The sequence below is a fragment of the Plectropomus leopardus genome, chromosome 12, assembly GCF_008729295.1.
Source record: "Plectropomus leopardus isolate mb chromosome 12, YSFRI_Pleo_2.0, whole genome shotgun sequence".
In the NCBI taxonomy this organism is placed as follows: Eukaryota; Metazoa; Chordata; class Actinopteri; order Perciformes; family Serranidae; genus Plectropomus; species Plectropomus leopardus.
Genome location: NC_056474.1, coordinates 4,209,081 through 4,237,005, shown reverse-complemented (window position 1 = coordinate 4,237,005; position 27,925 = coordinate 4,209,081). Strand labels below are relative to the sequence as shown.

General features: G+C 38.6%; 2 protein-coding genes and 1 long non-coding RNA gene across 6 annotated transcripts; 2 read left to right on the top strand and 1 right to left on the bottom strand.

Moving 5' to 3' along the window:
- Positions 1-215: 215 nt before the first annotated feature.
- si:dkey-222f8.3 (Poly(U)-specific endoribonuclease-C-like) lies at positions 216-7,641 on the top strand. Of its 2 annotated transcripts, XM_042497379.1 has the most exons (7): positions 216-245; positions 3,802-3,901; positions 4,007-4,118; positions 4,593-4,714; positions 6,050-6,162; positions 6,842-6,995; positions 7,073-7,641. In XM_042497379.1, exons 1-7 carry the CDS (start codon positions 235-237, stop codon positions 7,331-7,333), a joined length of 873 nt encoding a protein of 290 aa, XP_042353313.1. In that variant the 5' UTR covers positions 216-234; the 3' UTR covers positions 7,334-7,641. The 2 variants fall into 2 exon arrangements, with proteins under 2 accessions (XP_042353313.1, XP_042353312.1); XM_042497378.1 differs by lacking the exon at positions 216-245 and having other exon boundaries at positions 3,478-3,901.
- Positions 4,580-11,006, bottom strand: LOC121951137. 2 transcript variants are annotated; one of them, XR_006106383.1, is made up of 4 exons: positions 10,881-11,006; positions 10,028-10,155; positions 6,059-6,215; positions 4,580-4,660 (listed from the first exon to the last, which is right to left on the bottom strand). It is a non-coding gene; the product is annotated as an uncharacterized LOC121951137 (long non-coding RNA). The 2 variants fall into 2 exon arrangements; XR_006106384.1 differs by lacking the exons at positions 4,580-4,660; positions 6,059-6,215 and adding an exon at positions 7,223-7,303.
- Positions 8,812-26,074, top strand: cc2d1b (coiled-coil and C2 domain containing 1B). 2 transcript variants are annotated; one of them, XM_042497377.1, is made up of 26 exons: positions 8,812-8,897; positions 9,168-9,313; positions 10,041-10,185; positions 11,552-11,655; positions 12,695-12,811; positions 13,820-13,969; positions 14,504-14,822; positions 15,807-15,925; positions 16,846-16,924; positions 17,395-17,478; positions 18,164-18,309; positions 18,666-18,738; positions 19,104-19,246; positions 19,329-19,458; positions 19,595-19,767; positions 20,687-20,812; positions 21,327-21,385; positions 21,930-22,046; positions 22,622-22,695; positions 23,093-23,151; positions 23,240-23,291; positions 23,567-23,666; positions 23,750-23,840; positions 23,944-24,066; positions 24,465-24,513; positions 25,082-26,074. In XM_042497377.1, exons 2-25 carry the CDS (start codon positions 9,251-9,253, stop codon positions 24,474-24,476), a joined length of 2,658 nt encoding a protein of 885 aa, XP_042353311.1. In that variant the 5' UTR covers positions 8,812-8,897; positions 9,168-9,250; the 3' UTR covers positions 24,477-24,513; positions 25,082-26,074. The 2 variants fall into 2 exon arrangements, with proteins under 2 accessions (XP_042353311.1, XP_042353310.1); XM_042497376.1 differs by having other exon boundaries at positions 14,504-14,825.
- Positions 26,075-27,925: the final 1,851 nt, after the last annotated feature.

Below are 27,925 nucleotides of genomic sequence, written 5' to 3'. Positions count from 1 at the left end.
TAGTAGGTGGTGGTGGTGGTAGTAGTGGTAGAAGTAGTAGTAGTAGTATAAACCACACTTTAATATAACAGGAAAGGGGCCAGCTACCCTCCCTATAACAGAGGGGAGGGGGTGTGGGCGTCTACGTCTCTTGTGATTGGCTGGTTGCCTTGGACACGTCATGATTGACTTCTCAGATAACTGTACTTTTTTTCTGACGGGGAGTCAGAGAAACTTTTTCCACTGAACGGAATCATGGCGAGAAGGTAAGATAACAGATAACAGAAATACATCAGAATAATATCATCTGAACGCTTTTTCTTTATCTTCTGTTGTGTTCACGTTTAAAAGTGATATTTTCAGCCACTCTCTGTCCGTCATGCACGTTGTGTTCTCTCAGGACAAATATTTAATGTAAACATAAGCCAAACTGTAACATGATACGTTTTTCCACTTGATTTAAATGTAGATTTAAAAAAAAAAAAAAAAAAAAAAGCACCAGTTTGTAGCTTTTGTGTATGAAATATAAGAGTCCTGCTGGTGCAGACAAACAGCTGCTCTCAGTGCAGATTGCAGGTTTGGAAAGTGGATTTCTGCATGTTTTGTGTTTGTGTGTGAGAGCTGCAGGGTCTTGTTGTGATTAGGGGGTTTCATTACACAACAGAACAAACACTACAGGACTAGACTAGAAACAAACAACTTGTGCTGCAATGGAAATGTGAAAAAGTGCGCAGCTGCTCTTCCTTGTGATATTCAGTGCTGTAAACTGGCTATATAAAGAACAGAGAAGTTTCTGTTTTAGTGTCCTTCCTGTCATTTGCTTCTTACTCAACTTTTTTTTCCCCTCCCAATGTGTCAAACATCTGCTGTGTTTGTATGACAGGAAGCGTGTGCCAGTTAATTCACACACTTTTATTGCATTTGAATATGATGTGTTGCACAATGAGATTGAAGGTTTGAGATCCATAGAAGCGACTGATCGTGGTCTCACACTGAATGTTTGTTTAATTGCACCTTGAAACACCATCTGGACGGTGCGTTTTTTTTTATGTCTGTCTCACGTTACAACTTCAGAGCCATGCATGTGTAATTTAATGATGGAGGTGGGGTCTCTTCATGGTTTTCCCTCAGTTTTTTGTGCTTTCATTATGTTTTCTAACAAAAGGAAACACCAGGAGCAAGATAGAAAACGTATCCTGTGGCTCATTAGATAACAGTTGGTAAACTTGTTTAAAACTGGATTGTCCACATGTTTTTTGTGTGTTATTTCAGCCATGTGTGTATAATAGTACAACATTGCATGAAAGTAAAGGGTCAGTTTGTCCAAATCCCCCCCAAAAATCTCATGTTTATGTCTAGCCCTGGTTGAAGTTGTCTTATTTAGTTTTGAGGCCACAGAAATCTCAAAAACTTTGCAAGTAAAACCAGATGACAGATAATCGGCCTGAGCAATTATTGGGGCAGATATTTGGCATTTTTGTAGATTCTTTATTTTAGTGATCACTGATTAAATTAATTAATCAAAAAGTGCAAAGAAATTGTCAGCATGGGAGTAACTCTTACTCTGTAAAACCTCAGGGAGCTATTTATATATATATATATTATTTAAATTTTCACTTGACTTTATAAATAAATGTTAATGGGAACTTGCTGTATGTGATGTTGAATGCTTCTGTTTTGATTTAGCATTTGCAAAAGGCAGTTGAATTTAAATCTTTTCTGCCATTTTTCAACATATTATACTGAAGCATTTTTGACATGTTGAACTATGACTTTTTACAACATTAAAAACAGCTTTTTTGGCTGTTTTTTCGGCATGCTATGCTATGACTTTTTATTTATCGTTTTTTCTAAATTCAATTATTTACTTGACTTCATAAAAAGTGCTGGGAACTTTCTGTATATGATGTTTAACATTTCAGTTTTGATTAAACATTTGCATTTAAACAAAGTTTTGTGTTGGAGAAAAAAAAAACAAGACGGGTGCCCAAACGGAGCATTTTAGATAAATTTAGAATATAGATGTATTCAGGCAGACAGTATGAGGAAAACAATGTGGGGTTTTTTGCATTAAAGCATGTGAACATATTCTAGTACAAAACCAAAATTCAAGTATGAACCTGAAAATTTGCATAAAATGGGACCTTTAAAACTTGTTGCACTCACCTACAAATGCTTTAATTTGCATTTTTAAATAGATTTTTGCCTGTACAACTGTTATTATGTTTACTCTCGTCTATTTTGCTGCACATCTCTCACATTTTAATGCTTTTATGTTATTTATTATCACTGTTTTCACCGTCTGACTCCGTCTCTGCTGCATGGCCTCAGCTGCTGTTGGTCATGTATTGCTGCTCTTCTGGACTGTTTCAACCCAACAACAAAGTCACCAGACACAAGGTCTCCATATTTTCCCCACATGTCCTGCCTCGGGAATTGCCTCTTTTGGGATAAATGGAAGTTTTTTGTATGCAATCAAATTATAGGATTCGGTTTGGTGCATTGCAGCAACTTCCTGTTACTGTCATCTGAAAGATTTAATCACATTCTCATGAAAAGGCATCCGTGAGGCGGGGGTTTAACTGGTTGATTTGATCAGCGGTGGTAAGACAAGGGACTTCTTTCAAACTCACACTGGCTGTGGAAAACAAAACTGTTGTTCATTATTAACCCCTTAACACCTGGATCGACATCACTTCTCTTGTGCTGCGTTCACAAGCATTAAACCTCTGAAACCTGAGAAAATTGGTTTTATCTCTTTCAGAAACTTGGGAAACACATCATGAGCAACTTGGCAAGAAATATCCCCAAAACCGGAAAATATAATAAAAATAAAAAAAAGTAGAAGGTGTTCAGGATTGTCAGAAATTTGGCGGGGGGGGGGGGGGTTATTAGATAATAGGGATGCATGATAATATCGGCATGTTATTAAAATGAAATATCAGAAACAGCCAACGTGCTGATTTCTGCTGATATCACAAATTTATTTATTGACATGAGTGAACATGTACAAAACATCAACTTCAAGTTGAAGATTTGTTCATAATTTTACACAATGAATTAATATTACATGCATTGAAAAGTATTGTATTTCATGTCTCCATCTGCTGGGTGGGCCGTTATAATAAAAGTATGCATATGCTGTTAATTTTACTACAGAAGAGACCTGATGATCACTAAAATTAGATAGGGAAAATGTGGATGTATTGATATCAGCATTTGTCATCGGCAAAATTAGTTTTTATATATCGGCATATCGGATATTGGCAAAAAATCCAGTATTGTGCATCCCTTTTAGATAATAATATCAAAAAATGGGGGAAAAATGTCTAACTATATTTATTATAGTCTTAGTGATATCTTTAAAAGAAAAATACATATATTTGCACGTTTTTTAGGTATCTTTTTTTTTGCTCATTTTCTGGTAGTTTTCTTTTTTTCTTTTTTCTTTTTTTTTTTACTAATTTCTTGTCATTTCTGGTTTCTGAGGCCATATCTTGCTAAATTGCTTGGCGCCCTTTTCAAATGTTTTTGAAAGAAATTGAGCTAATTTCCTCAGGTATCAAAGAGTTAACTCCTTCTAGGATAACTAATAATTTGCTCAAAAGAAGAAAATACCAACTTTTTAACCCAAACAATAGGCCTTTTTTCACAGAAGACATTTAAGAATAAACAAGTGTGCTTTTCCCACTGTGATAAAGTCAAATATGTGCTGTGAAAAAAGCCTGTTGTCTCTGAATTCTCTCTCTGAAGAATAAAAAAATATCTCAAATAAATCTTTATAAGTTTGAGCAAAATCTATGTTTCAATGTCCGTCCACAGTCAACCTGCAAACCAGGAGCTCACAGAGGTGCTAAATCAACTCTGGCAGTTGGACACCAACCGTCTCAAGCCGGGAACGGATTACATCATTTCCTTGCAGGTCAGCACCACCCAAGTCATCACTCCTCTGTAATGCAACACACTCAAAAAAACATGCAAACCCCACACAGTTACACGCTGATGTCTGTCTGTGCATTTTGTCCAGGGGAGGGCAGGTTATGTGGCTCAGGGCAGCAACAATGCCAGAGACAGGGCCCGGGCTCCGCTCTTCACATACGTCAATGAAGACAAACTCAAGAGTATCGAGACATATTCACGTAAGTAGCAGTTTGTTTCAACCATTGCGCCTTTTTGCTTGGACCACCTTTAAGCCTTTGAAACGTGAGCAAATTTGTTTTATTTTTTTCAAAAAAGTATGTATTCAATTTTAAATGTAAAATTATTATAAATATAGTTTTCTGGAATCTTTTTGAATATTTATTTTTTATTATCCTCTCTTTTTATAATTTATTTTTTAATTTATTGGTAATATTCTTGTCACCTTTTATGAATTTCTTGCGATTTGTGTGCTGAACATGGAGCTGCTTGTGCTTTGAGTTAATTAATTTATTGTGGGATTGGTCAAGGCAGTGACCAAGTTGGTCACTGCCTTTTTTCTCCATGGTTCAAAGAAATAAAACCAATTTGTTCAGGGTTCAAAGGGTCAAATAACTTTTGAAAGGCTTTTATAGCACAAGAAAACTGATGTCGATCCAGGTTCCAAAGGGTTAATAAGTGTGTTTTTAATGCAGATTTCATTAACTTGCTGGACAACTATGAAACATCCACGGGTGTAGCGGAGACGGTGACGTCAGAGGAGCTGAAAGAGAACAGGCTCTTCATCGATTCCATGATGGAGACTGAAGTCATGAAGGTGCAGTGAGAGATCTCTTTAACACATCTGTCATCGAACACATCTATCGTCTAACACATCTATCGTCTAACACATCTATCATCGCAGTCTAACGACACACACAGAGGCCACACGGCAGCTGTTTACTCTCCTGGTTACCTCCCAAAAAGCTGACAGATTTTCAAGCTGTTATTTACCAACCAGCTTGATGTACCTTTTCTAATTACTTAGGGACTGTTCTTTAACTTTCAGAGGAGGGAGGTGGGCGCTTCCTTTTTCCCCCCTCCCCGAAGCTACAAAGATATTTCCTTGAATCTTCCTACAGCAGAAATTATTTATTGATTTTTAAAACTTATCTTTTCGATGTGTGAAAGGTAAAAATTGAGGACAAAATCCTGAAGTTGATAATGGTTGTGTTTTGACTCTTGTTGTGCATGCTGTTTAGTTCATGCAAGTGTTTTATTTTTGTCCAAATTATAAATGAGACATGTAAAATAAAGTAGTTGTTATGAAATGTCTCAATTTTAAGCTCAAATTTGGTGATTTGGTTTTATGACAAAAGTGTTCATCCTACATGATGTCTCCAAGAACCGTCAGAAATTTGAAAATCCAATGATAATTTCGGTTTTTGACAGTTTCTGGCTATGATAAAGTGTTATAATGGTGATTTTTAAAGGAAATTGGCTGTAAAAGAAATATAAATATATCCATTTAAATCTGTATGCCCATCCCCTAAGCCAAATTTTAATATATATATAATATGACATGCCTCCTGCACCACCCCCTCACCCCTCATAAATAACAAACACTCCCTTAGTTAAAGACCAAATCAGTCAGCAGAATTTTAAAAAGAAAATGTTTGTTGGAGGATTTTCCATATTAACAAGAAACATTTTATAAGAAACTCTGATGGCTTTTAACATGAGAAAAGAAATTTAAATAAAATGTGCATACAATATGCAACCCAAAATTACAGCTACAGAATGCACAAAAGAGTTTACTTTCAGTGATGTTTACGGTCATGACACAAATGACGTTAAAGGAAAATCTCTCATGAAAAAATGCTTAATTCTGCAGCTTTATCACAACATCTTCTTCAGCAACTTTTCTCAGCTGTCATGGATCAAAAAAAATAATTAAAATATATGTTTTCTCGCCACTTTTAGGACTTCTTTTTCACGTCTTAAAATTCTAAGGTTAGACTTTCATTTTCTGACTGTTTTAGCCTTTAAAATGATCTGTACCATCAATATCCTCTATTCTCTGCACTGTACTCATCTTCTATGCAGTTCTTTGATCATTTTTTTTAACTTTGAAGCTCGACATGTTCTCATACGGTTGTTTTTTTCTTTTTAGCGTGCTCACCAGTTTCTGGTCAAGGAGGGGAAGTCATCATCAGACCCCGGACAGTTCAAGAGGCAGCTGTACGACATCTGGTTCCGCCTCTACCACAGGGACAGGAGCGGAGGGTGAGTTTCACAGTAACAGCAGAGGGAGCTGCTGCAGCGTCCAAACGGAGATCCTGGAGGTTAACAGAAAGAGATCAGGTTTAATCATCTACAGAATAACTCACAAAGTCAACTTTTCTGTTTTCTGCAGCTCAGTCAGCTGGTATGGAGACAGATGACCTCAGGAACCAATGAAAGATCTAAAAATATATGCATGCTTGAATAAATACAGTTACAGATTTTCTTTTAAATCCTTTTTTATGAGTATAGTCTATGTTTTGTGTTCTTTCTAAATCCTTTGAAACCGAGATCGAGTATCTGTTTATTTGTGCTGCATTTAGATGCTTTTCAAAAGCTTTTAAATGTCTGAAATGTGAGGGAATTGGTTTGATTTAATAAGAAATGTCGAGCAAAATGCAAGAAACTGTAAAGGAAGAAAAAAAGAAAGAACAGCTGCAAAGTGTTCATAAAACTACAATTCTGATTAATTGATATTTTGAGTTACAGAAAAGAAAATATTCTGCACTTCTTTCTCGGGTCATTTTCTCTTTTTTTTGTTATAATTTTCTATTAACTTTGTACAAATTTCTTTCTAATTTTGGAGCACTTTACTTTTTCACAATATTCAATTTTTTTGAGATGCGCCTGTACTTTTAAAACATATTAATGTTTTTGTTTGGATTTTTTTTTTTAATTATAGAGAGGATTCCTGTGGATTTGAACATGTGTTTGTGGGAGAAACAAAGTACGGTCAGGAGATCATGGGTCTGCACAACTGGGTCCAGTTCTACCTGCAGGAAAAACACGACCATGTTGACTACAAAGGCTACAAAGCACGAGACAACAAAGACACAGTAAGAAAATACTGTCTCACCATGTGCATTATGAAGACAATGAACACATAATAAATTTAATGTTTATTTTTTTCCAGCCTGATGAAGACGACCACGTCCTGAACCTGCAGTTCAGTTGGAAAGGTTTGGTGAAGCCGGTCGGCGGCTCCTTCATCGGAGTCAGTCCAGAGTTCGAGGTGGCTCTCTTCACCATCATCTTCCTCATGTCTAATGAGAAGATGACATCCGTGGTGGTGAAAGTGGACGAGTACGTGCTGGAGCTGGTTGTCTATCGGCACGGGCGGTCCATCGGCACTTCCTTCCCCAAACTGCTCAGCAGCAACCACAGGGATTTGTAATATCACACCACGTGAGCTGTCAGTGGTCATGTTAACATTTACAGTTTGTGTTACACTTTAATTTCATACCTACACAGTATAAACCTAAGAAAAATCTGGATCAGGTTCTCTTTGCACTAAACGTCAGGCTCAGACTGTGTATAAAGTTTTTAGCCTAAACCTCCTGATCTGGACTGATATCATTGAAGGAATATTGCTTTTTTTAATCATATATCTGTATTCTGTATACCGTCATTAAGTAATTAAAATACCCTCTATTTACAAAATAGTGTTGACATTTTTATTCTTTTTTGATCGAGAAATTAGGCCACGAGATTTGGGGATATTAAAAAAAGCTGGATTCTTGAGTGTGTAGATGCATTCGTTGGGTCTTTTTTGCCCTGAATTTGGACTCTAAGGTTGAATTTATGTCAAGCATCATAAAATTCTGTCACAGAGCTGAAATGAAAATAAAAGCTCCAGTTTTTAACATGTTAGTTTCACTCCAAGTATCATTTCAGATTACACATAACTGTAGCACCAAAAAATAAATAAATAGATATATAAAATTTAAAAAATTGGCAGGCAGTAACTAAATAATTGTGCATAAGTTTACTGTAAAGAAAAAAGTGCTTGATGCAGCTTTATTAAAGAGTGCCTCTTTTCTCGAATCTTGACATTTAAAAAAGTAATATCATATATATGAAGCCAGAAACCTAATCATTAAGTTAATATATCTGACAACCCAAAGCCTTTTATCTTTCAGATTAAATTCTGAAAATTAATAAATATTTGATATTTCTGATCAGTGTTGTTTTAAAAAATAAACTCAATGAAAGTAGAAAATCATATTAATGTATAATATTTTTTATAGCCTGATTTTGAAAAGTGCATTTTGTGTGCAGAGCAGTATGAGTGAGTATCTGACATTGCACAAAATGTAATTATGTATAAAAATCAATGTTGTTGCTAATCACTGACATGTCCTAGGCTGTAATAATAAAAATAATACTAGCATGTAGTACATTTAAAACAATTCTTATTTTGTGTGTTTTTTTCATGAAAATAAACTTACATTTAAAGTGTAAAAATTCTGAAAATTAATTAATTTATGATATTCAAGAATATATAAGGACTGTTGCTGGTTAAAAAATAACTCAAAGTAGAAAATAATATTAATGTATAATATTTTTAAAGCTCGACTATACTAAGCAAATTTTTGTGAAGAGCAATACAAGTGTGTAGAATATTTAAGCAGGCCCTAAGGATTAATTATGCTTTATAAATAAATTTCCCTGGCTTAACAGTCGCTCAGGGAGGTATTTGAAGCTGCAGAGTGGCAAAACTAAAAAAAATAAAGAAAACGAAGTCACACTTCAGCCACTCCCCCCTGTGATAAATAAAGAACAGTCCCTAACAGATGTATATTTATACTTTATTTATTCTCAGGAGCTGCACCTTTAAAATTGGCCTTGGACGCTCCCTGGCTCTGCGCATGCGCACTTAGACAAATCCATTACCATGTCAAACCACAGAACTGAAACTGTTGCCCTGAAAACTACCTGATGAAGTGCTGATCGAGCAGGTAAAACACACTCACGCTTCTTAAATCTGGATCAAACTCTGTGTAATGTTTGCCAACAGTGACACTAACAGTCGTGTTTTTTCTTCCGAACAAACTTTTCGATTCAGAGGCGACAGACATGTTTAAGCTAACGGCTAGGCTAACATAACCGTCAGTTGGGCAGCAGGTTGCTACTCACTGTCCGTTTGGAGCCACCTGACAACCACTCACGTGATTTTAACCACACACGGATGACTTTATACCACAGGAAATCTTCTCATGTGTTTGCAGTTGGGATCGCTGGAGTGTCGCCTCGGGGCTTGTTAAGTTAAACTACAAGCCTCAACAACAACAACAACAACAACAACAACAACATGTTTGGTAAAAAGAAGAGAGCTCCGCAGCCCAGAGGCCAGGGAGCTGCTGCAGCCAAGCAGGTAACAACAACAACAACAACAACAACAACAACAACAACAACCGGTGTTGTGTTCAAGACTGTTTCCTCGTCCACGTGTGTGTCCTCCTACCTAAACCTCACCCAAACCCTGTAAGGGACTGTGCTTTATTTACCATAGGCAGGATATTATTTATTTATTAATTTTTATCTTGATCCTCTCCAAAGCTATAACCTATTTTTTTTCACCTATAAATCATTCTTCCTCCACCATAAATAACTTCTTAATGTATTCACATTAAATGTAGGTATAGTGTTGGAGCCAATGCAACTAGCAAACAGCCCTATCAACACAGCAAACATCGGTTTTCTTAACCCTTCGAAACCTGAGCAAGTTGGTGGGATTTTTTTCATAAACATTGAGAGAGAGCAATTAGCAACTCAGCAAGAAATGGCCCAAAAATTAGCAAAAATGTAGTTGTGAAAGGGTTAAAATAAATACAAAATACTTGCCAGAAGTTGTATGTCCCTAACCTAAGCCTAATTTGTTTTTGATAGCTTACCCCTTTTTCCACCACCCCTTACCGCCTCATAAATAATGAACAGTCCCTAACCCTAATCTCAGAGGGAGGTGCTGGCATTAACAGGAGGGAAACACTGTTCAGTGGGGAAACGCATTTCGACGTCACACCGGCAAACATGTTTACAGTGACGTTTTCTCCTGACAGTTGCTGCCATGGTGTTAGTCATGTTGTACCTCCTGGTTTCAGATGGGTCTGTTTGTAGACCTGGACCCTGAGCAGATGATGATGGGGATGGAGGGGAATCTGGACGACCCGGACTTGGAGGCTGAACTTGCTGCTATCACTGGAAATAAATCTGCTGCTGGAGGAAGAGCCAAGCCGAAGGGGAAAAGTGAGCGATATAAACTAAAGTACTGTAAACGGTGAAAGAGACGACACTGAAGTTAGCTTCTGATTCATCAGTTACGGGCAGAGTTAAGAGAAAAGTAATTTATGTTGCTTAGCCCTGATGCTGTCTGAAACCTTTATTCTGTTAGTGAAAATGCAAAAAATGAAGATTTCACTGTGTTTTTTTGATCATGTAGACCCCATTAGATCAGGTCCAGATCCAAAACCACTATAACACAACAGGACAGTTCTGGACTAGATTATCCTAGAAAAGCTAAATAGTATTTAAAAACACAGGTTTCAGATTTGTATACCTTAAGATTTCACTGTGTTTTTCAAATATGACCACATAGATCTGACAACGTCAGGGCTTTACCTTAAATGTCCAACATGCTTTTGCAACAGTAAGAGGTGCAAAAATCCAAGAATTAGTCGCTAAGCAATTTAAATTACCCCTTAACTCTTCCTTTAACGGCTGAATTGGAAGCTGACTTTAGCATCAGAGAACTTCCTCAGTTTTGAAATGAATTTACTTCAATTATACTTTAACTGTAGCTGAGATGATCCACACATTACATGAAATATGACAAATATACACAGAGCACATTAATTAACCAAAGTCACTGATTTAAATAGGCAGAAAAAACAAGAATATTCTCAATCTTAAACTTCTCAACTGAATTATCCATCAAAACTTACAGTCTCAGGGACACACAGGTTGTCCCAGTCCATTATGTCTTTAAATTAAAGGAGTTTGTGAGAGAATTACTATATATCCCACCAACATGGTAACTCACTGCGACGTGATGAATTGTCTTCAACACTGTGAAGTCTACAGAGCATGCAGCTGGAAACTGGAGCTGGTCCTGACTGGTGTCTCTCTGCTGATTGGCTGAGGCCTTGATTGGTAATTAACACCTCATGATAGTTCAGGAATGAACTATGGACCCAGGCTGCTCTACTAGTGTCCTCAGGGGGACACTTAGGGATGGTTTAAAGGCCCTAATGCTGACCTTCTGAACAAACATTAAGCATTATGTACCATTATTGGACAAATATTCACACCGATCAGCCAAAATATATTAAAACAACTGGCCGATGAAGTGAATAACATGGATTATTTTGTTAAAATACAATGTTCTGATGAGAAATCTGAGCTCCTGGCATTCATGTGGATGCTACATGTGGATGTGTTTGGTTTAGTACACACCCTGATGATAATGGCTAAGTCTCTAAAAAAAGTGACGGAGAAATGGCTCTTTTGATTTATTATCCTGGATAAACAGCGACGGGAGTTCTAGGTAGACACTATTGACATTTACATCATTACTACATTATCATGACAGCATGACATCGTGCTTGTGTTTTAGGCCCGCTGCCGATGGAAGACATCGCAAGAATGGCTGACGAGTGTATGAGAGATGTGGATGAGGACGAAGAGGACGGTGACCTGGAGGACGATGAAGATCTACTGGTGAGAGTTGCTGTGTATTTATTTCTGCTCTCATGGCAGAGTTTGCGGCTGCAGGGAGTCTGGACAGAGACTCTTCTCACCACATGTGAGCTTTATTTTCACTGAAATGAATTAAAATAGCTGCACAAACCCGCCGCAGTCACGCAGCAAACAGCAGAGCCAACAGAAACAAACGGCATAGTTTCTGCAGCCACATCGTCTTGTTGTCTTCACTAACTCTTTTGAGTTTGGCAAATAAAGTACTTTTTGTACTTTTTGGTCTGAAATAACAAAGTAGCCAATGTTATGATTGATACAGAGCTACTTTGTGCTACGACAGCAGAAGTAAAGGAAGAAAATCTGTGTCGGTTTTGTAACAAATATAAATGATTCCTTTGCATCTTTTAAGTCATTTTTTAAAATTGTTTTTAAGTGGCAGGTATGACAGGAGTAAAAATGGTACAAGGATCCCAAGTTTCTTTAATTAAAATGACATTTTTCTGTATTTTTTTCCTGGCTTACTCAAAGTGACTCTGCCCAGTGTGCTCAGATTGTGAAAAAATGATAATAATTAGGGATCCTACATATTTAAAGAGCATTTTTTTCTCATAAAAAATGAAAAAGCAAAAAGAGTAATTTATACTTACATTTTTATTTGTTGGAAACATCCAGTGGGGTGAATTGAACCTTATGGGGGGGGGTCAACTTGATCTGGGCAGCTATGATAACCTTCAGAGGTCCAGCTGATTACTGGCTCATACACTGACCTAAAGGCAGGAGAAAAAAACAAAAATTTGACCTTGTGAGTAAAACCACGCTGTGCAAACACAACAGTAACGATCTGCTCCAGCAGGTTTCACAGGTCAAACATTCCAGCTCAGTTATTTTTATGAACCGTTGCTGATTAATTGCTTTGCAGGGCGCTTCATTTCATCTGCATTCTGGTTTACACAACTTTCATCTGTCAAACAGCTGCATGTCTTACAAACTGACTGAAATCCAGCCCTGCATATAAACAGTGGCTGGCTATTGATTGGTTGATGTATTTTCCTCCCATCAGGCAGAGCTACAGGAAGTGGTGGGTGAGGAGGAAGCTGAGGATGCCGTCTCCCCCACATCCTCTCTCACTGCTGAATCTCCTCAAGCGGAAACACCAGAGTCTCCAGCGCCGCAGCAGGTACAACGTGTTACTCGCTGTCAGAGCTGGAATTGACTCCACCAGCCACCAAAATACGATAAAGATAGAAGTTTTTTTCAGTAACAGAAAAGGATTGTTTTTAGCTGCTTTATAAACTTGGCTCCCTTTTTGATCTTAACCCTTTGGGGCTGTTTGATGCATTTTAAGTGCTTTTCATTCTTGATTTGTTTTATAATTTTGGCTGTGTTCATGCATATGGCATACATTTTGATAAAACTACTTGATTCATTCTTGGAATTTGCAGCTCAGCTTCTAAAATAAGTCCAAAATACACCTCGTAAACAAAATTCGTAACATTCATACTGTTAAGTGCCAAAAATGCACCACTGAGACACGTTTAAACTGCAGTTTTGGTCCCACAGCCATCAAAGCATAAAACATGCACGGTATTATTTCTGGGTGTCATTCTGGGCTTTTGTCTTGGAATTTGTCATTTTTACTATTTTCCTCTTGATGAAGTCATTTTACCATATTTGGCATATGGAGAAAATACATGTTATTTCCATTCGGTACACTGTTACAATCAGTGTTGCTGCTTATTAGTGATAAATCCCAAGCTGTGATAATAAAAAAAATCTACTTTGCATGTTGTATATATGGAAAATAACTCAGATTTAGTGTTTTTGTTTTTCATATAAAAACATTATGACAAAGACCTGGAATTTAAAGAGCTTACTTCAGCAGAAGTGGCACACTGACGTCACAACCTTTCCTTCTTTTATGGTTTCCTCGATACTTATCCCACTTGTATTTGATCTACTTGAAAATACTTTCTGTGACTAGTATTTCAAACCAGCAATTAAAGATGAGATACAGATATGAGGAAACTGCATTTTCCCCCTCCTTTTATGTATCCTTGACAAATACTTTTTCAGCCCACAGTTCTAGGTCATTTCTTGACCTGTAGTGCAGATGTTCCAGCTGTTTTCAGTGTACCTGTACACTGAAAACAGCAACAACTGACAGTACCTGTCTGTTGTTGTATAGAAGCAGCAGGAAGTGACGGCCCCCTCGGCAGCTCCCGGCAGCCCCCAGCACACCCTGGAGGAGAGAGTGGGCATGTACAAGACGGCGTTACAGAACGCTAAAAGTGCAGGGGAGACCTCCAAAGCCCGCAGATACGAGCGCGGCCTGAAGGTGAGTGAAACTCCAGACGAGATACATGATCGCAGTGCAGAATTGCATTGTTTACTTTATGAATTGTTCTCTGACTTTGTTGAAAATGTCTTACATCAGTCTTACAAAAGTCTTAGAAATACTCAGCAATGTTTTCCACATGTCAATTTTCTTTGTGGCGGATTTTTGGAGCTGTGCGTTCATTAGGAGCACTTTGGGAATATGCATACCATTTTGTTATTGACTGCACCTCACTCCTGGAGCGCGGAGCGTACTCTGGGTACAAACGGAGCAGTAGAACACAAAGTGAAGTGGAGGTGAAACTTAACAGGTCATTGCGCTGGGTCTTAAAGTTTGCTTTCGCTCACCTCTGCAGCAGCTCCTCCTCTCGTTCCTCTCATTTACATGAATGAACAGAACTAAACAGGCCCTGTGTCTGTTTGTCATCTCAGTTCTAAAAACCTGTAATTTCAGATAATTGCTTGTGTTCATGGTTTAATTTTGCTGTGATGCTTCACACAGCAGACATCTGAAACGGATTGTTTCTCTCTACAGACTCTGGAGACGATGTTAGCTGCTGTTAAAAAAGGCAGACCTGTGGACGAGGCGGGGATTCCTCCTCCTGTGGCCACCGGAGCCCCGAGCGCCGCCTCTCGTCCTGCTGTTCCCCCTCGACCTGCTCCTCCCGCACCCTCACCTCCTGAGTCCGCTCCTTCAGATCAGCAGGAGGAATCAGAGGCCCCGCCTCCTCCTGTCGTACCGGAGATCATCACCCCCGGCAGCGAAGAGGAGCAGTCGTCGTCCTCCGCCGCGCTCACTCTGAGCACCATCCCATCACCAGAGGAGCCTGCAGACCAGCCTCGCCCCAGTCCAGGTGGTCTGTGTGATTTGGATTATACAAAGTTGCATTAGTTTTAATATTGGGTATTGTAAGTAAGTGTTTGACATACAAACAAAAACATGTTTTTGAGGCGATTTCCATGTGATCTTTAGTACTTTAGTAGTTCCTTGACCACAATGTGTCTGAATTTAAAAATGGGCCTCTCAGATGTGTAACCGTGTCATTCGGATTCCCAAGTGGAGTTATTTTTACTGCATTTACAAAGACTAAAACAGAGTATCATGAGGTGGTCAAAACGCGTGTGCCAACAGCTGGCAGATAGAGCGGCGTAACTACGACGGGTTTGTGTGTGAGGATTGGAGAGCCAGACTCGAACTCGAGGACGTTAGCGTTTGTTTGTGTATTTGCTCTGGGTCTGCTATATTGTTTTTTTTTTTTTTTTCAATATCATTAATTTATACATCTTCATATTTATGTATATATATATTTATTTTATTTTATTTGTTTTTATTGGTTTACTTTTAGTGTTTTTTTATTTCTGTTTTTATTCTAACCCTAACAATACATGCAGCAACTACATGCACATATAAAAAAGTTCAATGTAACAGAGATCATAGGGCAGAAACACACACGCACACGCACACACACACACGAAACATACTTTGAATAGCAGATTTGTCCAATATGTCAAATGATTTATAAGGACTTAAATGACTAGTTTTTTTTGCCCTAAAGTAAACTTTAATTTGATAATTTGACCCTCACTTTGCACACTTTGCATACAGCACACTGACACATTGTTATAGGAATACGTTTTAGGCTTCCTCATATTTCTCTGTAATGCTGACACCTTTGCAGCTTGTGTGAGCTCATGTGAAAGTCTTTTTTGTTTTTCATCACTTTTTTCAGTGAAAGATATATTAAATTGTGGAGGTCGTCTCGGGCTTCTCAGTTAGTGATGAATGTGGCCTTTCAGTGCGGTAATTGTTCCCTGTTTGTGTCCTCGTGAATAAACAGTGAACGAGGAAACCAGGACGCTGCTTTTGGAGAGGCAGAAAGAGTACAAGATGGCAGCTCTGAGAGCCAAGAAGCAGGGAGATCTGGATCGAGCGAGGATTTACTTCAAGACCAGCAAGGTGAGTGAAAACACCTCAACCTGAGCGACTCGATTAAAACAAGGATGGCGTCTCCTGTGCGAGAGGCTGTATCAGCGGTGTCGTGTTTTGTTTAAATTTGAATCTCATACAAAGGTTTTCTCTGTGTTTTTATTCTCAGTGAATAATGCAGTTTTAAGAGGGCTTTTGTGAATCAGCGTTTGGGGGAATATGCTTTATAGATGACTGATAATAATAATTTATTAAAAAGATTATAATAATTTTGTGTTTTAATTTCAAAATAAACAAACATCAATTTATTTTGAGCCAAATAAACAGTTTCAGTGCTTTTTATGAACTCCTTGAGAGCATACATTATCAATAGGATAAATCAAAAGTGTATTTTCCTCAGAAATCTATATAAATAGTTGTTGAGCTTCAGCTAATTTTACAATAAAACAATTTACATACAATTGTTTAGTTTTATTTAATGTACCGATGTTTCTCTTCAAGATAAATGCCCATATGAATCTTTCTTTCTGCTGCAGCTGGATGCTAACATTCAAACAATTTTGCGAAGCAGAGCTTGTTTCTTCTGCAGAATTTATGACAGTAGACATACTTTGTTTTTTTACTTGATTATTTCTGTAGAAAAATACATTTTTTTCTTGTTGCTGGCTGCTCAGATCATTGTCTTATACATTTTTACATCAGCCATGAATCTGAACTATATTATATGATTTTTAATGTCTCAGAAATCTCTATATTTGAATATTTGAAGTTAAATTGCTAAAATACAGTTACACATCATTATTTGTGTTCTCTGCTGTCTGAGTGTTGCTGCATGTGCTGACTGCAGGATTTCCCTCTCGAGTATGTGAGGCATGCCAGCAATTTGGATTTGGACAAAGCCCGTCATTATGTCTGACAGAGTTGGTGGTTTGTTGTATTTTTGGGTGCAGAGGTTCGATGCGGTGATTGAGGCGTTGGAGAAAGGACAAGCGATCGATCTGAGTGGCCTTCCTCCGTCTCCAGAGCAGGGTGAGGAGCGCTGGTGTAACGTTAAAATCCCCGCATCCCCTAAGCAAATACAAATGCTGCCCCGATTAGTTTGTTTTCAGCCACCTAGAATTTTCCAAATGTGAAAATCAATATAAAGTTTCACTTTTTTACCTTGACGTCACACAGCGCTTTCCGATGGGGAACCGTGGTCGTTATATCAGAGCCACCAGACTCTGATAAAAACTGTCATTTTACGTAGCCGAACACGGGATTCCCCCCCCCCTCCAATTCACACTCAAATTGTCCATTTGATAGCCAAAAAAAAAGTAACAGACTTAAACTGATATTGATTCTTTCAGGTGGCTAAAATTCATTTTGCTGCAGCCTGTACGCAGCAGTGCGTTGCTTAGCTTCAGCGCTGGTGGATTTCGTTTATTTAAAGATGCTGGAAAAGCTACTATAAACAATAGTAAATCTGATTTGCATGGTTTTGTGTTACTGTGTCACAGGAACAGGAGGAAGCTCCGCTCCAGCGAAGGAACCTTCCTCTGCGCCAAACATAGAAGTCACCCAACCAGTCGCAGCAGCTCCCGGTATTAATGATGTCCTCATTTGCATATATCAGCTTGTGTTTGTATTGTGGCATCAGTAAGAGCTGACTCATGTATGAGCATGCTGACAGAGACTTTGGAATACAAACAATATATTCTTCAAACTTTTACATGAAAGTTAATGATTTAATTTGATTTAACGCCGGTTACGATGGATAGAGCTAATAGAAATACAAACATACTGCTTAAGCCTTTGGAAGCTGAGCAAACTGGCTTGCTTTTTGTCAAAAAACAGGAAAAAAAGAGACGAGCAACCGAGATGGCCCAAAGATTTGCAAGAAAAATTAATAAAAAGTTAAAAGAATTATCTGAAAATAAGCCAAACAACATTTGTAAGAAATTAGTTAAAAGCAACAAGAAAATTCAATTAAGAAACAAAAAGGAGATATAAATGTAGTTTTCTCATTTTTCCCTGTTTTTTGATAATATCAAATAATCATCCCAAACTTGTTTTTTGGCCAACTTTTCCTAATTTCTTGCCAAGTTGCTCATTATGTTTTTTCTCATGTTTTCAAAAGAGATCCAATCAGTTTTCTCAGGTTTCAGAGGAATCATTTTGTCAAAGGCATCTGAACGCAGCACAAGAAAATCGTATGATGAAGAAAGACGAGAAGAAAATCAACATAGATGATGATTCTTTGTTAACGTTTTGGCTTCTGTCTCTCAGCCGCTGCCCCCCCATCAGCCCCTGCAGCTCCCAAAGACGTGCTGGAGGCTCTCGAGCAGAGACGAGCCAAATATGTGGAGGCGTCCAATCAGGCCAAAGCCAGCGGAGAAGACCGCAAGGCCCGAATGCATGATCGAATCGCAAAGGTGAGAGCCTCTCCTCCTTAAATCTGCATCCACCTTTACAGAACCGTACTGCTGACAGTGCGTCTGTCAGGCGCTGACCTTCATCATCGTCTCTGTAGAACAAAGCTGCCACATTATGAGTTCAGTTAAAAGACTATTTTGATTTTGATGTAATTTTAAAGCTAATTTTCGTCAGTTAAATCTTATAGATAAGTTGTTTGAAAGCCAGCATGACAGTAAAACTACTGACAAAAGCGTCACTATTCTCAGAAACACTTGACTTCCAGTAATTTACAGCAACACCTGATTCAGCTTTTACCACGTTACATCATTAGAAGCTCAGCTGTGAAAAATATTCCACCTCTGTCCTCCTGCAGCAATACCAGAGCGCCATCCGAGCTCACAAAGCCGGGAAGGCGGTCAACTTCGAGGAGCTGCCGGTTCCCCCCGGTGAGATTCTTCTGTCATTCAGGTTTTTCAGCTGAAAGTGTGATTTTAAAGTCACTCTGTTTCCGGTTCTGTGGTCCTGAGGTGTTACTGTGAACTGAGTCCCGATCAGCCACAGAGGAAATGTTGACTAAAAGAGTGAATCTATAATGTCACGTTAAACTGCCTGAAACCTGAGGAAATTGGCTCGATTCCTCTGAAAAACATGGGAGGAATGCAATTAGCCAATTTACAAGAAATTACCCCAAATTAGCAAAAATTAAAAAGAAAAATGGTAAAAAACACAAGAAAACTGGTGTCAGTCCGGGTTTCAAAGGGTTAAGAACTGTCATGCCTGTCCTAATTTGGAATTTTATTTTGTCTCTCAGGTTTTCCTCCGATCCCGGGCCAGAAGGCGACAGGAGCCGAGCAGGGATTGATTGCAGCTCTGCAGGCAGCCGATAAGCTCACCTCCAGTGACGCTGCTGAAGGAGCAGAAGAAGAAGAAGAAGAAGAAGAAGAGAAGGAGGAGGTCGGCTGTTAGATGCACGCTGTATTTTTTTTACTCAGTTTTTGTGGATAAATTACTGATATCGTGTTTGTGTTTGCCGCAGTCTAAGCCTGCCGTTCCAGAAGAGCCAAGGAAACGCACGTTAGATGTCCCCGCCGCAGGTCAAGGACGGAAAAGGTCTCCGTCAGCGTCACCTGACAGGACAGCCGCCAGAGAGGGACTCTCGCCAGCAGGTCTGTCCCCAAAATGAAAGATGTCGTCTAAATCACCAGACGCTCAGAAATCACAGAAGTCCGTTCATTTCTGTGACAGTAAAAGAGAGATAAACATAAAACTGAGCCGTTTACTTTGTTTTCCGTCGTCCCGCAGCGGTTCAGCAGCTGGAGTTCCTGGAGGGCAGGAAGAAGCAGTACATGAAGGCGGCTCTGCAGGCGAAGCAGAAGAACGACATGGAGCAGGCCAAGATTTTCCTCCGCACCGCCAAAGGCTTCGACCCCATGATCGAGGCGGCACGCAGCGGCAAGACCATAGACATCAGCACGGTGAGCAGACGGGACGTTTACTGTCCGTCACAGCCTGAGTCACTGAGCTGCTCTAGTTTGTCGAAGAAACCGCCTCCCAGGATCTCTTATGTGAGAAATGAGATTCTTTTCGATTCATTTTCTAGTAAAGTTTAACTTCATTATAGTGTGACAGCACACGAAAGACTTTACACTTGGTGGGTTGAAAACGTAACGGGAAGAAAATGATAAAAAGTATATACTTTTAAGAGTGTGACTGTTTGATAGACATCAGGTTTTTGGTGTTGCGTTCAGACGCCTTTCACAAGCATTTTAACCTCCGAAATCATGAGCAAACTGGGTCGATTTCTTACAGTAACGTGGAAAAAAGGTACATTCAACAACTTTGCGTGAATTTTCCTGCCAAATGCCAAAAATCAGTAAAAGGGAGAGAGGGAGAGAATTATTAGAAAATTATCAAATAACTAAAGAAAAAAATCAAGAAACTAGATTTAGAATTATTAGAATTATATATATAAAATCATGTTACATTAAAAAGATATATATTATTGTTGTTGTTATTTTTAATAATCATAATTATTACTATTTTTATTTTTTTAAAAATATTTTGTTTATTTATTTATTTTTTATTTTTCACGTTTCTGTTCTCTTACTTTTTTGGTTTAATTTCAAGTAATTTTTGGGTAACATTTTAGGAATTCCTTGCAAATTTTGGCTCATGTCCTGATAAGTTGCTCATTGCCATATTTCCATGAAGGAAATCATATCAATTTGCTTTAACTGAGGCAAAACCACTATGCATTATGATTTTTAATTTTTCATAAATTAACCCTTAAAAATCAGACGACCCTGGAGGGACTGACTTTGGTCAAAATTAGGGGACGAGCGGTTTTGGTGTCTTCTGTTCAAACATTCGATGCGTGATGTGAACTCACTGTAGGTGCCGTCGCCCCCTGGTGACGAAGACGAGGACTTCATCCTGGTTCATCACGCCGACGTGCAGATCTCAGAGAAAGCAGAGCAGCTTTACGCCCAACTCGCCAAAATCCTCAAAGAGCAGCACGAGGTAAACCTGCAGGATCACGGATTATTATGATGTCGTGTCCACAGTTATTAATAAAGGTTTTTATTGTGTCAGTGCTCCCTAACTACACTTTCTTCCCTCTTATCACCAAAGTCTTACCTCTTTTGATTTGAGAAATTGTTGTCGTGTAACATTTTCCAAAAGTAAAAATGTTGATTCTGAAGTGTGAAGTATATTTACAAAATAACAACAGATCTCTCTAATTTTGATATTAACGCTCATCACAAATTTGGTGATTGTTTAAATGAATGCATTTTAATGTACTTTCCTTTTTAATTTAACATTTTTATCATCTAAGTAAACGTCTCGATGTTCAGAAGTCTTTCTCCAGAATCCAACATTTTCTGCTCTCTGACATTAATCTAAAAGTTTCCAAATTAATTCTGATGCCTGAAAGATTTTTATTTTTTTCATTCCCTGTCTGGTTGCTCTGCGCGGTTCTCAAACCTTTTTCCTTGAGATGTCTGAGATTTCTTCTTCCTTTCATCCCTCACAGAAATGTATGACTCACTCCAAGCAGTTCACACACCTGGGGAACATCACCGAAACAACAAAGTAAGCTTCCCGTGTCACAACACGTCACGTACAGATAGTTACAGAAAAATAAAAAAAGTGAAAGTTCTAACGTTGGACTGAGCTGCAACTAACAACTGTTTGCATGAACAAATAAGTCTCATCATTTATTGTAATTAAATTAAACAAAAAAAAAGAATTGGGCATGTACGGAGGCTGAGTCCTCGCCCCAGTGGTTGCAGGTTCGACTCCAATCGCTGCCCTTTGCTGCATGTCGTCCCCTCTGTCTCCCCCTTTCACACATATACTCTATCCTATCAAATAAAGGTGAAAAAGCCATAAAATGTCTTTAAAAAATTAAAGAATTAAATAATTACATTTAATAATGTAATTTAAAAAAATAATTATTTAAATCTTAAAATAACAGAGGGGAGGACATGCAGCAAAGAGCAGCGATTGGTGTCGTACAAAGCATCAGCTGATATTTGCTCCCTGTGTGTGTGTGTGTGTGTGTGTGTGTGTGTGTGTGTGTGTGTGTGTGTGTGGGTGTGTGGTGTGTGTGTGTGTGTGTGTGTGTGTTACGCAGGTTTGAGAAGATGGCAGAGAGTTGTAAGAAGAGTCTGGAGATCTTGAAGCTGGCTCAGTCGAGAGGTCTGCCTCCTCCTAAACATCACTTCGAGGAGAGATCGTTTCACACCGTCAGGTCGGTATTACACCGCAAAAAGTTTACACTTAATTCAAATTTCATATGATTTTTTTTTGTCATCCTGACAAGTTCTGCAGGGTGTCAACCAGTCCTTAAAAAGTCTTTAACTTTCTTAAATTTAATGATATAAATATTAAGCATTAAAGGTCATTTTTTAAAAGAAAATCTAATTTCTCTTCATTCATCTTATTTGTTTTTGTAAAGCTTTTCTGTGTGAAAGTCGACACTTTGATGTCACAAATTTTTAAACCGACCATCGAACCTTACACTGTCTTTTTATTTGATATTTTTTCTAACCTGCTGGCAAAACAAAGATTAACCAAACTCAGTCTTATAATCATATTCCTCCATAAAACTGCCTCTGCATAGGAGGCCTTTTCCATAATTTAATACAATCCAAAACAAATCTGCCACATTTAGGAAGATTTTAATGTAAAGAGGCCGTTAATTCGACTATATTTTTATCGTAGGTTAGTTGTGATGCTGCAGTTTCAAACATTTCTCCTCTCACAATTGTAAAAGTGAAATAAAACATCTTTTTCGTTCTTTCTCTCCTCTGTTCTTACCTGCAGGATATTTCCGGACCTGAGTAGCACCGACATGGTCGTTGAAATCGTCAAAGGGATGAATCTTCCTGCTCCAAGCGGTAAAATCTAAAATCTTCACCCATCATTCCTCACGTTCAGTGCAGCAGGTCTTCATGGTGTCTGCAAGAAAAATGATTATAGATATTAGTAAACTATAGCCTTAATTTTAGACGCCTTAAAATGATGCTTTCTTGCTTGGCTGTGGTGAAAATAAAACTGTAAATTTTTTAGTTATTAATTAGTTATTTTGTAGTTTTCTCTGTGTTTGAAGTTCGCCTGTTTTCTGTTTAGAGCTAAAATTTGTCTTAAAAAGTCTTCAATAGAAGTTTAGCTTTATGTCATTGCGACTTTTTTGAATAATTTATACTTAAACAAAATCTTTAGCTGAGAATATGAGCTCTAAAAAATGCAAACATTGCGTGATGCTTTGTGATAAACTTTACGTTCCTCCTTCAGGAATCCAAACAAACGATCTGGATGCATACGTCAAGTTTGAGTTCCCCTACCCGAACTCGGTAAGAGACTCAAACTGCAGCTCGTTTTAATGTTCACAGCCGCCTCAGACTTCTCTCCTTTAAAGTCTTTCCGTTTTGTTGCCACCAGGAGCAGCCGCAGAAACACAAAACAGCCGTCATCAAGAACACAAACTCCCCCGGTGAGACGTGAGCGTCGACATACATCTGTGTGTCGTCTCTTTGTGTCGAACACTAACATCTGCTGTGACATTTCTTCACAAACGTGGATATTTTATTTCAGAATGTGACACTGAACTCTGCTGTTTGGAGAAAAAAAGGGTGTTTTCCTTGATTCTTAATATTTTGTAACTTTGTCAAGCAAATACTGAACTCTGTGCTTTTGAAGACGTCTTCAGTGTGGCTTAAATTTCTGGAAACCAATTTTCTAACTTTCCTTTCGTCTCTTTTAAACCAGAATATAACCAGAGCTTCACTCTGACGATCAACCGTAACCACCGCGGCTTCAAGAGGGTGGTGACGTCTAAAGGCCTCAAACTGGAGCTGTTTCACAAAGGGTGAGCCGCGCTCTTAGAGCATCATTTCCTCGATTCCTCTCTCTCCTCTCACGGTTTCCTGTCGCTGTGTGTCGTCTTAACAGCGGCTTCCTGCGGAGCGACAAGCCGATCGGGACGGCCCTCGTAAAGCTGGAGAAACTGGAGTCGCAGAGTGAAATCAGGGAGATCGTAGAGGTGAGTCAGACTGAAATCAGCACCATGAAACAAGGAAAGAAGTTAGCGAAGATGTTCACCGACTAAAATCTCAGAGTAACTGTGACTCCTGCGTATCTGTCAGGTGATGGACGGTCGTAAGCCCACAGGAGGTCGTGTTGAAGTGAAGGTGCGACTGCGGGAGCCTCTGAGCGGGCAGGACATGCAGAAGAGCACCGAGCGCTGGCTGGTGATCGACCCCACACAGGTAACAATAACGCTACGCTCTGATTTACGTACTTTGTCATTTTACTTTCTGTTTGAGTTGCAGTTGTCTTTACAAAGAACGCACTGTTGCACGGAGTATGCAAACATGGTGACATTGAACTTTGTCCCTTTTTTTCATAAATCCATTAAATCCATAGCACGACATTAAATTATATTAATGTGTTAACTTTAGACGCGTTGCAAAAAATATGGTTACATTCGTCTGCAGCTCAGTCCATGGGATGTGTTTTCTGCTGCACAAAGGATTATGGGTCAGAATCAAGCGGCAGCCTCTAAGCTTATATACACAGTATTAATACTTTTGAGGCACTGTTAATTTTAAGACAAACCTGAGATTGTGTAAAAACATCTGATTTTGGTTCTTTTTTTATCTCCAAGGTTCTTGTTTAGATGCTGCTGAAAGATTAAAGATTTGACAGGATGAAAGGTAATTTTCTTCATTTTTTTTGGTCAGAATTGGATGAAAATAAAGAGAAATGTTTGACACAGGAAATCAGCGTATTAATTTTCTTGCTGAGAGTCAGCGTAGAGGATCGATGCCACTCTCATATCTGTGTTAAATATGAAACTTCAGCCAGCAGAAATGTGACAGAAAAAAAGGCCCCTTTAAGCTAACTGGCTACTGGCTGTAGTTTCATATTGGTGTATGAGTGGTGATTTATTATTTTTTAAAGGCTAGGAAAAATGTCTTGAGAAAAAAGAGAAAAAGCTATGGAAAAAAATATTCATAATTATAATAATTACATATGTAATTTTTAATTGCTTCCTCCGGGTCCTCTCTGTGTGTTTTTGTTGTTGTTTTTTAAACTCATTTTTCAGGTAATTTTCCTGTACTTTTAACTAATTTCTTGCATTTCTGGGGTTAATTTCTTCTTTCTTTTTTCACTACCGTCCTTCCATGTTTTTTAAAGAAACCAGTTTGGTTTCAAAGGGTTAAATGTTTGTTTGGGTGTATTCGACTCACCTAGCTGATAACAACCTTCTCTGTCTTGCAGATTAAAGGCACTCAATCAAAAGCGCTCAGAGGACGGAGTTTATGATGAGGACGGAGTTCATGATGAGGACGGGCTGTTGTTCGGCGTCTCAGACCTTCGCGGGTCTTTGACTTGTTTGAAAACTTTTGCACATTTGCGAGACACGAGAGCTCCCTTTGACACTGCAGTCCACCAGGAGGAGACACGGAGCTGGTTTACGGTGGGTCGGCTGGTCTGTCTGGCTTCAGTCCGGCTCCAGCTGATGGACAAATACTTGTCCACACGGATGGACGGGTTGTTCTCTTGTTTGTCTCTTCGCTGGTGATTCACGCAGAGTGAATGCAGATAGAAGCTCGTGATGCAGCAGAGCAGACGAGGCGAAGCCTCCTTCAATCAGAAGAAAATATTCAGGGAACAATCACGAGGTGCTTTTTATTGTGCGAACTTGTGCATCAGTCGATCCCAGTCGGCCCAAACTGAGGATCTTAATTATCCTTAAATGCAAGTCAAGTCTGTATTTGTGCACATTTTCTGAAAGCTCACAGACACGGACGAAATGGAGCTGTAACGCCAGAAATCACAGGGACGGTGCAGCATATTTAAGAGCGATTTGACCTAAAAACGACAGAATAGAGAGAATCGGTTATTCAGTGAAAATACTTCTATGCCCACATGTTGCGCGCACATCCAGACGACTGAAAAACAGACGCTGGACAAGAGATATTACAATTAGGGGTCGACTGATATCGGTATTTCAGGGCCGATACCGACGCTGATTATTAAGTTAATGAGAGCGATTAGCAATATTTTGAGCAGATTACAGTGGAAATGAAAATCTTTAGAATTTGTAATATAACAAACTTCAACACCAATTTTTTTTTTAAATGCATTTAGCAAATATTTAATCTAAATGAAACCATTTTACATCATGTACAGCAATTTCCCTGCAACTTTTTTTTAATAAAGTCAAGTAAAAATAAAAAATAAATAAAAATAGCTCCCTGAGGTTTAACAAAGTAAAAGTTCCTCCCATGCTGACACTTTGTTTGCACGTTTTAATTCATTTTATCGTCGATCATTAAAATAAAATGTTGAAACAGATAATTGTCAAAATGCCAAATATCGGCCCGATAATCGGCCAGGCCGATAATCTGTCGACCCCTAATCACAAGAGAAGAAAAAATAAAGTGCACACTAGATTACCGCTGTGGGGACGTTTTGAGCTTCAAAGGCTCCTTGATCGTCACCCGGCGGGGCTAAGTAATGATTGGAGAAAGCAAGGAGACACGTTAGCATAATAAAAAGCATCCTGTTTCCCACAAAAGTCCCCCCCGTGCTTCAGTCCGTCTCCTGGAGGACGTCAGCCAGTGTGTCTCTGCTCAAGGGGCTCAGTGTCGAGCTAACCTGATCCTGCTGCCCGACGTGACTTTAGTTAAAATAATATATCAAAGAATGTGTAAATATTCCTCGTATTATTACAGCTCTGGTATCTAGAACTGCACCTATGCACTAATACCAAAGTAATCACTGTTGCTGTAAAATCCTGCATATTTGAAGTCGCCCTTTAGCTGCCAAACCTGTTCCGAAGACGCGAGGGTTCAACGTGACGGGACCGGTTCACAAATCGCCTGGTGTTCAGATCGCAGGCGGACGCAGCAACCCCTCGTACACGTTTTAAAGGAGTAAGCCAAAAAACGACGATGATATCGAAGGTACGACTATATAATTATTTTGAAGACCACACTCCTTTTTTGGCACCTTTCACTTCGATCGATCACTAAACTGCACATTTACTCACGTCTGCGGCTTTAGGTGTGTTCGATATATTTATCACGTTTACAGTAATAGCACAGAATCACAACTAAGCTCAGTTTAGTTGATCTTTAATGTCTAAAAAGGTGAAAATTAGTTTTATTTTAAGACGAACATCCATTTCTATGCCGACGATCAGGTGGCTTAAAGGTCATTTTTCAGTAAACACGATTGGACGACTGAACTTTGATAGTATCTCGTACATATTTTAGTTGAAGGAATAGTTTTGGGTAATGTACTTATTTCGTTTCTTGCAGTTTAAAGAGAAATTTGACTCAATTCTCATGTCTGAATATTAAATATGAAGCTATAGCAGGACACCATTAGCTTAGCTTAGCATTATGACTAGAAACAGGCAGCACGTCTCCCTCCAAAGGTAAAAGAAATACACCTCTAAAGCTCATTAATTCAAAAGACTTTAACTCTTTGAATCCTGGATTGACATCAGTTTGACAACTTTCACAACCTATTTAACCCTTTGGAACCTGAACAAATCAATTTAATGTCTTTCAAAAACACGGGAGAAAAGGCAAACAAGCAACTTCACAAAAAGTGTCTCACAAATTGCAAGAAATTATAAAGGTGACAAAAAGACGCCTGGAAAATTTGTTTTCATACAAATTGATAAATTAAAAAAAAAAAAAGTCCAGAAAACTCTGTTTATAATTATGTTTTTTAATTATGTCACAGAATTTCTTTCTCCAATTTTCAGCACTTTTGTTGTTTTTTTTTTTTCCTTTTCAAAACTTATTTCAGAGAATTTTCTAGTAACTTTTTACCAACTTGTTGATAATTTGTTAATAAGTTGCTCATTAGGTTTTCCCCATTTCTCCCCGGTTTGCTCTGGTTTTCTAAGGGTTAATTTGTGCTTTAGAGCTGCTGGCAGGACCGAGCCGGGCTAACGGTTTCCATCTGCTCCCAGTCTTTGTGCTAAGCTAAGCTAATCACCTCCTGACTCGTTTCATCGGACGTTTGACGGAAAAAAAGAGTATTTCCCAAAATGTCCGACTATTCCTTTAAAAGCTACTTTTTACTACTATGCATCAGACCCTT